Source organism: Manis javanica, chromosome 2 (assembly GCF_040802235.1).
Source record: "Manis javanica isolate MJ-LG chromosome 2, MJ_LKY, whole genome shotgun sequence".
Classification (NCBI taxonomy): Eukaryota; Metazoa; Chordata; class Mammalia; order Pholidota; family Manidae; genus Manis; species Manis javanica.
In genome coordinates, this window is record NC_133157.1 from 112,870,410 (window position 1) to 112,885,475 (window position 15,066).

The 15,066-nt window shown below is 36.6% G+C and overlaps 2 protein-coding genes across 20 annotated transcripts in view; one reads left to right on the forward strand and one right to left on the reverse strand.

The window, feature by feature from the left end:
- LOC108401140 (signal transducing adapter molecule 1) overlaps window positions 1-3,329 on the forward strand; it is a 107,334-nt gene extending 104,005 nt beyond the window's left edge. For all 8 annotated transcript variants that reach the window (XM_073229132.1, XM_073229133.1, XM_073229134.1 and 5 more), the window contains one exon: window positions 2,013-3,329. In XM_073229132.1, the coding sequence (XP_073085233.1) occupies window positions 2,013-2,235 (223 nt within the window). In that variant the 3' untranslated portion in view covers window positions 2,236-3,329. The remainder of the gene's footprint in view (window positions 1-2,012) is intronic.
- Window positions 3,330-10,353: 7,024 nt separating this feature from the next.
- Window positions 10,354-15,066, reverse strand: part of LOC140847796 (serine/threonine-protein kinase TAO1-like) — a 324,214-nt gene continuing 319,501 nt past the window's right edge. For all 12 annotated transcript variants that reach the window (XM_073229150.1, XM_073229149.1, XM_073229148.1 and 9 more), the window contains one exon: window positions 10,354-14,089. In XM_073229150.1, coding sequence (XP_073085251.1) covers window positions 13,763-14,089 — 327 coding nt within the window. In that variant the 3' untranslated portion in view covers window positions 10,354-13,762. The remainder of the gene's footprint in view (window positions 14,090-15,066) is intronic.

Here is a 15,066-nt window from a genome sequence, read left to right on the forward strand (position 1 = left end):
TGACTTCTTATAATACTTTATATCTCACAGTGCAACACAAAAGGAATGATAATGGGTGATGCTGTAAAGCATTCCTTAAGTGTTTATATTAATTTGTGGAATTTAGCAGTAAATGACCATCTCTTGTACTAATGAATTGTTTTAATTTGTGCACAGTACGGAGCATTGAATTTACCAACAACTGATTTATAAATCCAACAATTGAAGAAAAGTTTAGAAATAGGCAATATTTTGAAAATTTTGGGCAATTATCCATTATATAGCTTTTTTACATTTTTAATCAAAATGTAGGGGAAAATGTCAGTGTTAAATCTCTTAGTATTTCTCTTTTTGTATCTAACCTGGAGTCTTACACATAGTAGAAACTCAAATAACAGGTTGGGAATGGGAAGAGAGGAAGCAGACACCATGAATAAAACTAACTCTGAAGGGTTTTCACTTTTCTTTTGTTTTGGTGGATAAGGAGCAGTGCCTAAGTATAGGGTGCCTTGGATGGGAGCACTGACAATTGATCAGTTACAGCAGGAGGGAAAGCAGAGTATATGAATGGGTATAGATACAGATAGCTGATAAATGTGATGGTGAGAGTAGATGGACGGTCTCTGATTTGCTTCTGTATATTCTGGGAAATATGAGAAGTGAGGTTATCAGGCTTTCATATCCCCTATTCACAGAATTGCTTTTATAAAGGACTGGTGATTTCCATATTGCTAGATCCCATGGCCACTTTCTTTTTGAAATATTTTCTTCACTTGGACATGACCATTCTCTTAGTTTTTCTTCCACCTATTGCCACTTCTCCATCTTCTTTGCCTAGTGCCTCTTTATCTTCCTAACTTCTAGATCTAGGGCTCAAAATATGGACTGCTTTCTTCTCTTTTTTACAGTCACTGCCTAAGGGATCTCATTCAGGCCTATGACTCTGAACACCATGTGTATGTTGATGACTCCCAGATGTGTATTTCCAGTCCTAACCCCTCCACTGCACTCCAGACTTGAATAGCTGACTGCCTATTCATTATCTTTTCTTGTAAATCTCCTAGATACCTCACTTGACATGTCCAAAAGTGTGCTTTGATTTTCCTTCTGCAGTGTGCTGTAGTCCTTACCTGTGGTCTTTTCTAACTGGCCACTCTACCAGTTTACTCAGTTCTAAAACTCACACATGCTTGACCACTCTTCCTGTTAAGAAAATTTGATGACACCACCTTCAAGATCTGATCATTTCCTCCTCCACCATGTCCACCATGGCTCTGGCTGCCTATTGGCTCTCCCCCGGACAATTATAATAGCCTCTAGTCAGGTATCCTTGCTTTTGTCTTTGGCCCACAATGAGCGTGTTAAAACCTAAGTCAAATTATATCACTCTCTTGTCCAAAACCAACAACGGTCTTCTCATCTCACTCAGATATAAGCTAGAATCTTTATTATGGTCTACAAGGTACTATATATTTCAAGGCTCCCCTTCCCCTTAATTCTTCCACTTTATCTTATACTCCTCTTTTCTAACTCTGCTTCAGCCATCATGGCCTCCTTTGTGTTCCTTGAACATGCCTGGCATTATCTTTTCTCAAACTTGATCTCCTTGCCTGGTATGCTTTTTTCCTTAGATAATTGATATGACTGCCTCTCTCACTTTTACACCTCTTCTTTAGTGTTGCCGTATGTGAAAGGCCTTCCCTTAACACCCTACATAAAGTGGAATCTCTTTTCTCAACTATTCTTGGTCTTTCTACTATGTTTTATTTTCCTTCATACCAGTTATTACCACTTGTCATATTATAAATTTTTTTATTAACTATTTTCCTACTAGAATGTAAGCTCCATGGAGATTAGGGACTTTTTTTTGCCACTTTTATGATATCCCAGTGCCTAGAATAACAATATTTGCACATTATTGGTATTTAATAAATATTTATTGAATGGATTGAATGAATGAATATTTAATGTTTATTTCTAAATAGCTGTGTAAGTCAGTATTGATCTAACTGAATGTTTTTTCCCCTCCACAGCACAATAGTCAGTTCTGTGCAAGGAAATACGTATCCCAACCAGGCTTCAGTTTATAGTCCTCCTCCTCCTGCTGCTGCTGATGTCTCTGTTTACCAGAATGCAGGAACTAGTGTTTCCCAGGTGCCAAACTACAGTTTAACATCATCAACACTGCCTCAACCAGGAGGCAGTCAACAGCTGCCTCAGCCACAGCAACCATATCCTCAGAAGGCTCTGCTATAGGACTTGTGATCCCTCTTTGTGGCAAATTTCTGCTAAATGCCACTGACAATGTTACGAGATTGTTTATTATCTTAAGGTTTGTGTATCCTCAGCTTATAGGAATCTATCTTGGTCAACAAGTTTAAGTGTTCAAGAAGGTAGAACTCTCTTCAATTTGCACTGACGTTTTAGAGGTTCTCCCCTTGCCCTTCCCCAAGGAATGAAACTACTTACGTTTAGTTCCTTCATAATATGAAAGAATTGATAGAAGATTATTTGTCTCCTAAAATTACCTGGTCTGCAAGAAGTCAAAATTACAAAAGCTGTTGTGGCAAATGTTATGTACATATTGCTGTGTAACTTCATTAGTGACCATTTTGAATCACAGTGGTGATCATGTGAATATATTTAACACTGTTAAATTAATTTGCGTTGCTATTTTATTTTAATCATGAACAACTACTGTGTTTCATAATATTTTGTTTAGATTTAAGATGATTACACTGTCCTTTTAAACCGCAAGAGAACAAAGCTGTAGCATATTTACATGAAGACATTATGTTGTCCTTGTTTCAGTTTTGCATTAAACAATTCTTCCTTTGACTAATTGTGAGCTGAACATATGTATATTATGTCTTTGTGTAGCCTCTGCATACTACTAGCTGTCATCACACCAGCATACAGTAGCTACATTTTTGGTGCAGTTAAAGCAAATGATGATGCTCCCTTTGAAACTTACATTTTGGCGTGGTATTTCAGAATATTGTGGGACCATGAGACAAAATTAAGTGGGATCACATTCTTTGTATCTTATTTTTAAGGAGATAATGTTGATTTATTTTTTCCTAGTTGAAGATAATAATTAGGTTTCTAAGCTGTGTACTGTGTTTATTGGTGGCAGTGACACCAAAGATAGAGGCATTGGATAGAAGTGTTTAAACTGGAATGAAAAAAACATGAATTACACTACTTTTCAAAGTCTCTTGTCATTATTTAGGATATTAGCAATTTGATTCATCTGTCTTACCCCACTACTAGTCTTTTAAATATGTCTTTAACATATTGTATCCTTTAATTCTTCATTAAAATGAATATAAGTAGATGTTTGAAAATAATCTATATTCCTGATTTTGCTTAACAGTTTGTATATTTATTCTTGCCTTTAAACTGGATTTTTGGGCTGCTCTCTGTCTCTTTTAAAGGTCTAATGGAATTATTTTGCCTTCCTATTCAAGAGTATTTTTGAATGAATGCTTTTCTTTTAATCCCCATATGAATATGTTTTCCACTGACATTTTAATTTTTTAAATATTTATAATTTCCTTAGTTGTGCTATATTACTACTTAGGACTGATATTTGAAATGAACACTATTATTTGAAATGAAAAATTGAGTTGAGCATCACATTAAATGAATTGACGTAACAGGTTTCACGCCATAAATGAAAATGTTATTTTTATGTTACAAGACTATTTAATCAGGTAGCTAGCTTTTTTTTTTTTGACAGATGAGTCCATCTTTGCCAAGTAATCTTAAAAGTGATTAATTTCATAGGTTAACCTTTAAAACACCATCTTCAACTCAAGTGTGTCACCTTAGTGTGTGTTCTGATTTTAGAGTATGTTGTCCTCAAGTAGTAATTTTAGAATTTGAATTCAAACTTTACATTCACACATTTTTTAATACATTGTTTTTTGATGAACATTGTCAAATACATTGTAATCTTTTTCATTCCAACTTAGGTATTCTAGTTTAACTGATTTACTTTTTCCCATCATAGTGTATTTTTCTGTCTTTTGATGATAAATTCCTGCTTACCAATGGCAAATGTGTCATTTTCCCATTTTATCTTGATACCTTTCATTCTGTAAAATCAATTACATATTCTCACTATGCGTTTGCCTTGTAAAAGATCAACAGTGGGGAAATGAAAAAAGGCTATCATTATTACAATGCATATGTTTTTCTTACCTATAACTTTACTAGAATTATAAAGGTTTATATAATGAAAACTTAAAACTGATAGTATATTAGTTTGTTCTTTTCATTTACTAGGTATAAAAATTCTAGTGGAAAAGAACCACTGGGCTTTCCATCTTTTAGATGAAATGGCAAGGACAAAAATAGGAAAGGATGAATAGGGAGCATAGGGGATTTGTTCTGAAACCAGTGTATGTGTTGAGCTTTCAAAAAATCATTCTTTAAAATATAGTCTATTTATTTAAGGAATAAAATTATTTATAAAATGAACTAACTATAATATGAATTTCTGTGAAGCAAATTTTACTTAACAGTTTATTTCCTTTATAAAGTTTGAGTATGTATCCATAAACCAGTGACATTTAAATGGAGAAATTCAGTCCAGTTACTACCTAGCATGAATAGCTGACATACCCCATGGCCAGTTGGATGTGATAATATATCACTGCCCTAAACCGACTGAGAGTAATGAGCAAATGTACTTACTGTGATTTTAGTCTTTTCTACTCTGTAGTGCTCCTTCACTATCCCTCCTGCTCAGTGAGAGACCTTTTTTTATGTGCCTAGAAACTGTTTTTTTATATGAAAAACTTCTGGAAATTTGTTGCTATACCTCTTTAATTTTTATATTTATAATGCTTTATTGACCACAGACATTCTTTTCTGAGTTTTCATATATGACATATGTAATTCAGCTTGAAAATACCTTTAGTCCAAATCTTCAAATTTATATGACAGATTAGTGTCCTGTATGATGAACTATGCAGTTATAAGAAATGTAAATTATTTTCAAAAATGTCCATTGGTATAGTTGGTCAAGTTTTCATCTGTTTAATACATTAAAATCACTGTTCTTTTTCTTATCTATATCCTTGGTTTACTTACCAATTGTACTAATAATTACAGCTTCCTGTTATATCATTTTAAAAACATATAATAACAAAACTAGTTTAAATTTTTCATTGTATCATTTTCCAGGTTTAAAAAATTTTTTTTCTTGTTATTAACTACTTATACCCCTTAAAATAGAATATATTTAAGAAACTTACCCAGTATTTTCTCAAAGGCCTTATTTTCAGTTATCTTTTATTTTAGAATCATGGTTTGATTAAGTGTTCTTGTCAAGTATCTAGATTATTTTCTATACTATTTCTATATAATGACATGCCTCCATGGTTTTTGAGCAAAGCTGTCTGAAAGTATTCTTTTTCAGTCTGATCTTCCTTTGAAATTTAAAATTAATTTTTTTCTGAAGTTTTCCTAGCTTCAATATTTTTTTTCTTGATATGAGTGTTTTAAACCTTAGTGTTTAAAATCTTAGATTGCCTTGCTGAACAAAATTTTACATTTTATTGGTGATAACTTGTGGCCATACTGCCTTTTGCTGAGTTTCTGACTCTAGTTAATGCTAATAGTTCCTGCTACCATCGTTTGCAGCTGCTAATATAGGCTTTATTTCTGAGAAGGATTTCATATTGAGTCAGCAAGCCCCTGTATAAAAGAAAAAGGGACTGGTTTTAATGAACTTTTGGTGGTGAGGAAGGTGGCAAGGAAATCTAAGATTTTAAACACTAAGGTTTAAAACACTTGAATATCACAAAGAAAAAAATATTGAAGCTAGGAAAACTTCAGAAAAAAATTAATTTTAAATTTCAAAGGAAGATCAGACTGAAAAAGAATACTTTCAGACAGCTTTGCTTAAAAACCAGGGAGGCATGGGGCAAGGAAAACAAAAGCAAAAATGAACAAGTGGGACTATATCAAGCCGAAAAGCTTCTGTACAACAAAAGACAACATCAATAGAACAAAAAGTATGGGAGAATATATTTGTAAATGACAGATCTGATAAAGGCTTGACATCCAAAATATATAAAGAGCTCACCCACTTCAACAAACAAAACACAAATAATCCAATTAAAAAATGGGCAGAGGAACTGGACAGTTCTCCAATAAAGAAATACAGATGGCCAACAGACACATGAAAAGATGCTCCACATCGCTAATTATCAGAGAAATACAAATTAAAACTACAATGAGGTATCACCTCACACCAGTAAGGATAGCTGCCATCCAAAAGACAAACAACAACAAATGTTGGCGAGGCTGTGGAGAAAGGGGAACCCTCCTACACTGCTGGTGGGAATGTAAATTAGTTCAACCATTGTGGAAAGCAGTATGGAGGTTCCTCAAAATGCTCAAAACAGACCTACCATTTGACCCAGGAATTCCACTCCTAGGAATTTACCCTAAGAATGCAGCAATCAAGTTTGAGAAAGACAGATGCACCCCTATGTTTATCGCAGCACTATTTACAATAGCCAAGAAATGGAAGCAACCTAAGTGTCCATCGGTAGATGAATGGATAAAGAAGATGTGGTACATATACACAATGGAATACTACTCAGCCATAAGAAGAGGGCAAATCCTACCATTTGCAGCAACATGGATGGACCTGGAGGGTATTACGCTCAGTGAAATAAGCCAAGTGGAGAAAGACAAATACCAAATGATTTCACTCATATGTGGAGTATAAGAACAAAGGAAAAACTGAAGGAACAAAACAGCAGCAGAATCACAGAACCCACGAATGGACTAACAGTTACCAAAGGGAAAGGGACTGGGGAGAATGGGTGGGTAGGGAGGGATAAGGGGGGGAAGAAGAAAGGGGGTATTATGATTAGCATGCATAATGTGGGGAGTGGGAGAAAGGGGAGGGCTATGCAACACAGAGAAGACAAGTAGTGACTCTACAACATTTTGCTATGCTGATGGACAGTGACTGTAATGGGGTTTGTAGGGGGGACTTGGTGTAGGGGAGAGCCTAGTAAACATATTCTTCATGTAATTGTAGATTAATGGAAAAAAAGGGGATTACTCCCTGATAGGATAAAACTAACTGCAAATCAATGATTAATGCATATCCTTAATTTTGATCTTTTAAAGGGTGTCGCATGATCAGCTATGGAAGTACATTTTTCTGATATTCCTTTCTCTTAAAAAAAAAAAAGTTCCTGTGTGGTGATCTCCAATAGGTTCTTCACAATGGTATAAAGATCATATCAAAGTGTGGGCAAAGGGTTTGTTTGTGTTTTTACAGAGGATCAGAGCCTAATTTGGCTACCCAGAAAACGAATTAAGATATGATATGAAGAACTTCCAACATCAACATCCTCTGAGTCATTCCAGAAGATGATCATCAAAAAACTTCAACAAAGATCCTGGTGCTGTTGCAGTTATAGCTGCATTCATCCCACCGGTTCCTGGACTTGCTTTTGGAATGAAGGAGATATCTAAACTGGCCTGTGCATATAGTAAAACAACAAATTTGACTGGATCTATACTGTCGGAACTCAACCAAGAATTAGGAGAAGTGGAAGTTGCAGTGCTCCAAAATCGTGCGACTGTAGACTATCTACTGTTAAAAGAACATATTGGATGTGAACAGTTCCCAGGAATGTGCTGTTTTAATTTGTCTGATTTTTCTCAAACTATTGAAATTCAGTTAGACAATATCTGTCATATCATTGATAAGTTTTCACAAATGCGTAGGGTACCTAACTGGATTTCTTGGTTTCACTGGATATGGCTGGTAATCGTAGGTCTGCTTTGGTTATCTAACTGTACTCCTATTCTGTTAATGTGTGCACACAATTTAATTAGTTTGTTAAAACCTATACATGCTTATGTTACTCTACAAGACGATGTGTCAAAAAAAATAATCTTCCCATGTTTTCTTCCATCTGCTACTTCTATACCTTCTTCTTCCTTCCTAATTACAACCCTTTAGTAGAATTCGTGCCTCATATCGAAAATTACCGAGTATCATAATTCTTCCAAGTGGTAAAGATACCTCAAGACAAATGCTGGGCATAGAAGTCACAGGGCATAAATCTGCAAAGAAGTAAAAATCTAACTTTTCAAAGAATATTGCTTCTCTCTCACTTACCAACTATACATTTCCCTGTATGGCCCCGGAAGATGACTGGTTAGCCAGAGACAGGTAAGATTCCTCAAGGGAGGAACAACCTAAGACAGGCACAGTCGCAGGGGGGCCATCAGGTGAGAAATTGGGGATCAACTGAGGTGAGGCTTAGAACCTGTTTTGAGAGGAATCTGCATCCATGGATGTTTTGTTGCCCTTGTCTAGCTTGGATTAATACTTAGTCTATAGGCACAGACATGATCATCTACATTTGCCCTCTTACAGCACTAAATTATGTTTTCTACCTTTATCTTGCATCTACCTACCACTTCAGCAGTTTATTAAAAATAATAAGGGAGAAATGTGGGATTCACATATAAATCAAGTATAAAAATCAAATGAATAATATCTGACTTGATTGTTTATAGTTCATGATGCATGATCAAAACCAAAAGTTTCTGTGATATGACTGCCCTTGCACTGTTCACCATGTAAGAACTTATTCACTATGTAAGACCTTGTTCACCATGTAAGAACTTGTTCGTTATGCTTCAGAAGATTGGAGACTGTTGAGAATTAGGCTTGGGGTTGATGAATGATTGTGCATTGAGTCCCCTATACAGAATTTTATTAACAACCATTTGATTAATAAATATGAGAGATGCCCTCTCTCAAGAAAAAAAAAAAAAAAACCAGGGAGGCATGTCATTATATAGAAATAATATAGAAAATAATCTAGATACTTGACAAGAACACTTAATCAAACCATGATTCTAAAATAAAAGATAACTTAAAAAAAGTAGTTATATTTTTAAAAGGATAATATCCAAAATTTTTTATCTGACACTCCCATCAGTAACAAATATTCTTGAGTATGTATTGCCTCTAAATATGTATGCATATACATATTAAAAACTGCACAAGTTCTACTATTGGCCAAGTTCCTGAACCTCTCAGGCTGGTCAGATTTTTTAAATGCCTGATACAGTACCTGGTACAGAGCAAGTGCTCAACTGATGCTAAGTCGTTTTCTGCATATTGGTCAAAATCAATGTAAAGAACCATCCCAAGGTGAATTTAAGGTTTCATCTCAAGACTCAGAGACCCACACTCCCCCTCTGTGGTCCCTGTGTTATTACTACATAAGAATATGTGATCCTTTATAATGATGACTTGTCAGTGCATAAACATACCTTGTTTTCATTAAAGGCTAGTCATTCACTGGTGTCATTAGGTAATATATCTTCCATTGTACATATGGTTAAGATCAGGCATGTCACAGGAAGCGTGTCACTATTCCATGTAATTGCCAGATCTTTAAATAAAACAAAGCTTTTAAATATCCTAGAAATGTATCTGTACCTGACTATAGTTGTTTTCACGAATTAGTCTGCTGCAGTAACTTGAGAATCAAATTAACACTAGAACTGAGGAAGAAACATCAGTATGTATACCCTGAAAATATGTATTTAACCTTGCGAGCATTATTCTCAAGAATTGCATGCCTGCCTTGGTCTGTCTGAAGAAAGAATCTGCGGTGCTGCATTCATAAAAGTTTTTGTTGTAAATGTAACTATTGCTCTCCACCTGGGAAGGATTATTCCTTAGTGTTCTGAGTACTGGCAATGTCTTACACAGTGGGCATTAAATAATTCAGAATTTCCAAAACCTATGTTGGGTAAATCAGGATAACTTGTTTTGGTATCCTGATCTAAGTAGAAATCTCCCAGTCATCACAAGAACCCAAATGTGGGATATGGGGGGTCTGTCTGACCAGTTTAACTTTAGAATAAACTGCCAATCCTTCTTCCAAAGTCGTTGTACCATATTACACACCCATCAGCATTTGTCAATGTCCATCTTTGAATATTTTAATGGGTATACATGACATCTCATAGTTAATTTGCCTTCCTTGATGTGTACTTTTTCATGTGCTTTTTGGCATTTATATCTTTCTGGGTTAAGTGTCTGTTCAAGTCTTCCACTTGTTTTAAAATTAGGTTGATTGCTTTTCTCTCACAGTGTCATAGCAATTATATATTATGGATATAAATCCTTTCTTAAATTTATGTATTGTGTATTTTTTCTAAAGAACTATGACTTACCTCTTCATTTTCTTACTGATGACTTTAATGAGCAGAAGTTTTTAATGCTGATGATGTCCAATGTATCCATTTCTTCCTTCACAATTAGTCCTTTTTTCCTACTCCAAATGAGGCCAATTTAATACACAAAAGTCAGACAAAATACATTTATTTAATAAACAAAATACATTGGTGAGGGGATACAGGTGTGTTTCCATAATAATTTGTTTTAGCATATGCTGCCTGCTGTGAGTGGCTCATAAGAACCTGGGGTATAAAGAGAAAGGCTTTAGATCTTTTCAAAAATTTCTTAGGATAGAGTTGTCCAAAAGTGATGACTCAAGCCACGATGCTGAATTGTTTTTGCAGTTTTCAGAAAATACCCATCTAACCAGTTTCTTTTTACGACTGTATGTGTGCGTGTGTGTGCTTATTTGATAAACACACATACACACCAATTCCCCTTTACATAAAATTTCCCCAAAAGTTAAAAACAAAACAAAACACAAAACATAACAGCTAAATATTATGACATCCGGAATAGTAAACAAAACAGAACGCTTTACAAAAATGAATAAAATAACCATATGTACTCAGCTTCCACATGGTAGTACCCAAGTGAGGAGGCTGCTTGTGATGATGTCTATAGGGAGTTTCTTTTGGTGGACTGTTCCAGTGTAATTACCATTCTCAATTATTTTGATTTGGTTGTTGATCCATTGATTATTTAGGACCATGTTGTTAAGCCTCCATGTGTTTGTCAGTCTTTTTGCTTGCTTTGTGCAATTTATTCCTAGTTTTATGCCTTTGTGGTCTGAGAAGTTGGTTGGTAGAATTTCAATCTTTTTGCATTTACTGAGGCTCTTTTTGTGGCCTAGTATGTGGTCTATTCTGGAGAATGTTCCATGTGCACTTGAAAAGAATGTGTATCCTGTTGCTTTTGTATGTAGAGTTCTGTAGGTGTCTATTAGGTCCATCTGTTCTAGTGTGTTTTCAGTGCCTCTGTGTCCTTACTTGTTTTCTGTCTGGTGGATCTATCCTTTGGAGTGAGTGGTGTGTTGAAGTCTCCTAAAATGAATGCACTGCATTTTTTTCCCTCCTTTAATTCTGTTAGTATCTGTTTCACATGTTGGTGCTCCTATGTTGGGTGCATAGATATTTATAATGGTTATATTCTCTTGTTGGACTGAGCCCTTTATCATTATATAATGTCCTTCTTTATCTCTTGTGACTTTGTTTTGAAATCTATTTGTCTGATACTAGTACTGAAACACCTGCTTTTTTCTCCTTGTTTGCATGAAATATCTTTCTCCATCCCTTGACTTTTAGTCTGTGCATGTCTTTGGGTTTGAGGTGAGTCTCTTGTAAGTAGCATATAGATGGGTCTTGCTTTTTTATCCATTCTATTACTCTGTGTCTTTTGATTGATGCATTCAGTCCATTTACATTTAGGGTGATTATTGAAAGATATGTACTTATTGCCATTGCAGGCTTTAGGTTTTGGTTACCAAAGGTTCAAGGTTAGCTTCTTTACTATCTTACTGTCTAATTTCACTCACTTATTAAGCTATTATAAACATTATCTGATGATTCTTTATTTCTCTCCCTTCTTATTCCTCCTCCTCCATTCTTTGTATGTTAGGTGTTTGTTTGTTTTTTTTTTTGTGTGTGTGTGTGTGTGTGTGTGCTCTTTTGTGTTTCCTTTGACTGCTTTTGTGGGTAGTTGATTTTATTTTTTGCCTTTAGTTAGTATTTGACTGGTCCGCTTTCATTGCTGTGATTTTATTTTCTCTGGTGACATCTGTTTAGCCTTAGGAGTGCTTCCATCTAGAGCAGTCCCTCTAAAATAACCTGGAGAGGTGGTTTGTGGGAGGCAAATTCCCTCAACTTTTGCCTGTCTTGGAATTGTTTAATCCCTCCTTCATATTTAAATGATAGTCGTGCTGGATACAGTATTCTTGGTTCAAGGCCCTTCTGTTTCATTGCATTAAATATATCATGCCATTCTCTTCTGGCCTGTAAGGTTTCTGTTGAGAAGTCGGATGATAACCTGATGGGTTTTCCTTTGTAGGTGACCTTTTTTCTCTCTCTGGCTGCCTTTAATACTCTGTCCTTGTCTTTGATCTTTGCCATTTTAATTATTATGTATCTTGGTGTTGTCTTCCTTGGGTCCCTTGTGTTGGGAGCTCTGTGTGCTTCCATGGTCTGAGAGGCTATTTCCTCTCCCAGTTTGGGGAAGTTTTCAGCAATTATTTCTTCAAAGACACTTTCAATCCCTTTTTCTCTCTCTTCTTCTGGTACCCCTATAATGTGGATATTGTTCTGTTTTGATTGATCACACAGTTCTCTCAATATTCTTTCATTCCTGGAGATCCTTTTATCTCTCTCTGCATCAGCTTCTCTGCGTTCCTGTTCACTGATTTCTATTCCATTAATGACCTCTTGCATCTCGTCCATTCCGCTTTTAAGTCCTTCCAGAGATTGTTTTATTTCTGTATTCTCTCTCCTTAGCTCTTGCATATTTCTCTGCAAGTTCATCAGCATGGTTATGACCTTTATTTTGAATTCTTTTTCAGGAAGATTGGTTAAATCTATCTCCTCAGATTCCCTCTCAGGGGAGGATGTCTGGGTTAGTCTGGTGTGTAGCAAATTCTTCTGCCTTTTCATGGTGATAGAGGTAGTCATAGGCAGTTGGCATGTGTGTCAGCTGGGATATTAAAGTCCCTTTCCACTTGCTCCTGGCCTTCCTTTCCTGGGAGAACGGTGACCCCTAGTGGCTTTTACTGGGCAGCTGCATGCAGACGGGGTCTCTGATTCTTGCCCCACTACTGTGGAGTAAGTTCCGCACGGTTGCTGTGGGCATGGCCACTTTTAGGCTGCTGCTCTGCTCTGGAGGGGCTGCACCAGAGGGGGAACAGGCGGGAGGCTGTTTATCACTGTGAGGGGCCTCCAAGCTGCATTGTTGCCCAGGGGGTCGGGGTGCCTGGAGTTTCCCGGGATTCCCAGCTGCTGGGCTGTGTGTGCCGGGATGCCTCTGTCCAGCTGTGAGGCCCCTGTCCCTTTAAGACCTTCCAAAAGCACTCACTTTTCTTTTGTCCCAGGTCCTAGTATCCAGCACACCACGCACTGTGTGTCCGTGCTCTGGTGCGGATGGCTAGGGCTGGGTATTTAGCAGTCCTGGGCTTCCTCTCCCTCCCTGCTCTGACTCCTCTCCTCCCGCCAGGAGCTGGGGTAGGGGGCGCTCGGGTCCTGCCAGGCTGTGGCTTCTATCTTACCCCCTTTGTGAGGCACTGGGTTCTCGCAGATGTAGATGTAGCCTGGCTGTTCTACTGTATCTTCTGGTCTCTCTTTTAGGAATGGTTGTATTTGTTGTATTTTCAAAAATACATGTTTTTGGGAGGAGATTTCTGCTGTCCTACTCATGCCACCATCTTGGCTCCTCCTTGCCATTCTCAGTTATTAAGTTACATGTAAGACATGCATGACCCATTGGGTATTTGTCAGGTGACACTGGTGCTTCTGTTCATGCCCTGTTCCATCCATCCCCCGGCAGCTGTCCGCCTCAGAACCCAAAGGCTATTGCGAACTCCCAAACTGCTACCTCAGGGTACCCCATGCATTGGCTCAGAAGGGTGACCTGCATGGCTGGGGACCCACCTTGCACTGGATGGCCCCAGGCTTGTGGTAGGCCACCTATGGGATGCCCCCTGTGAGGAGCTCCGGGGGAGCTGTGGCTGAATCCTTCAGGGGCAAGGTTAGAATGGATGTTTCTAAAACCTAGTCCCTCGCTTTCAGATTTGAATGCTTTCATCTCTTTTGCTCGACGCTCCAGCAGGCTTCGTATTCCTTCAGTGCACTCATTCTGCAAGATCAGTATCTCTTCTTCCATCTGTTGTGGGTTGGTGGGGGAAGCAAAAAGAAAGTGCATTTATTTTAAAAAGTCTATAAACTACAGAAACAATAATTATTCTGGTTTAAAGTGAATCATAAAAATGTCCACTCTGGCTATTTTAAAGGATGTACATTTAAAAATCAAAGAGATGTACTGTAGGAATCATATATAACTTATATTGTTAAAATGTGTAAAATGAAGTTCTTAAAAGCAAAGGTAATAATCTCTATTGAAATAATAAATCAAGGCAATTATCATCAATGGCTACCAAATCCATTAGGTAAAAAGATTGAAAAAGAAAATGTGTAAGGAGAATCTAGCCTTATTAGATACACCATAAGGTCACTCTAATATAATAAATATGGTACTGGTGTAGGAACCAGTAATTAGTAAAATAGAAACAGAATGAAGTTTGTAAGTTTTAATGCAGGACAAAAGCACTAATTAATTTAATGGGAAAAACAACACAGGCACAAGTGGCTAACCATCTGGAAGAAAATAAAAATGGAACGTCATCTGATACCATATTCCAGAAAGATCAGAGCATTAAGTGAAAAACAAAAACTATAAAGTTTCTATTAGAAAGGAGACTCTATGTACTTACAAATCAGTGGTTGGGTAGCCATCATAATCAGTTTTGGACAACTCAAAGGTTTACAAATATATATATAGCTGACTATGAATAGTTTTTAGTGTGAAAAAATACACAATAAAGTCAATGACAATGGGAAGAAGTTGATGGAGAAATTGTTAATGAATGAGAATATCTGAGCCCATTCATCAAATATGACTTCCAAATGGGACAACTGGACATTATATAGCTTTTGATGTGATGCAAAAGGAAGTGTAACACAGTAACCCTTATGAAAATTCCTCACAAAAATTTTTAAAAGGAAAAAAAATTTGAAGTAAATATAATCATGCCCCTAGATCTAATTACCAGTTTACAGGAAATGTAAAGAAAAGAGGAATAC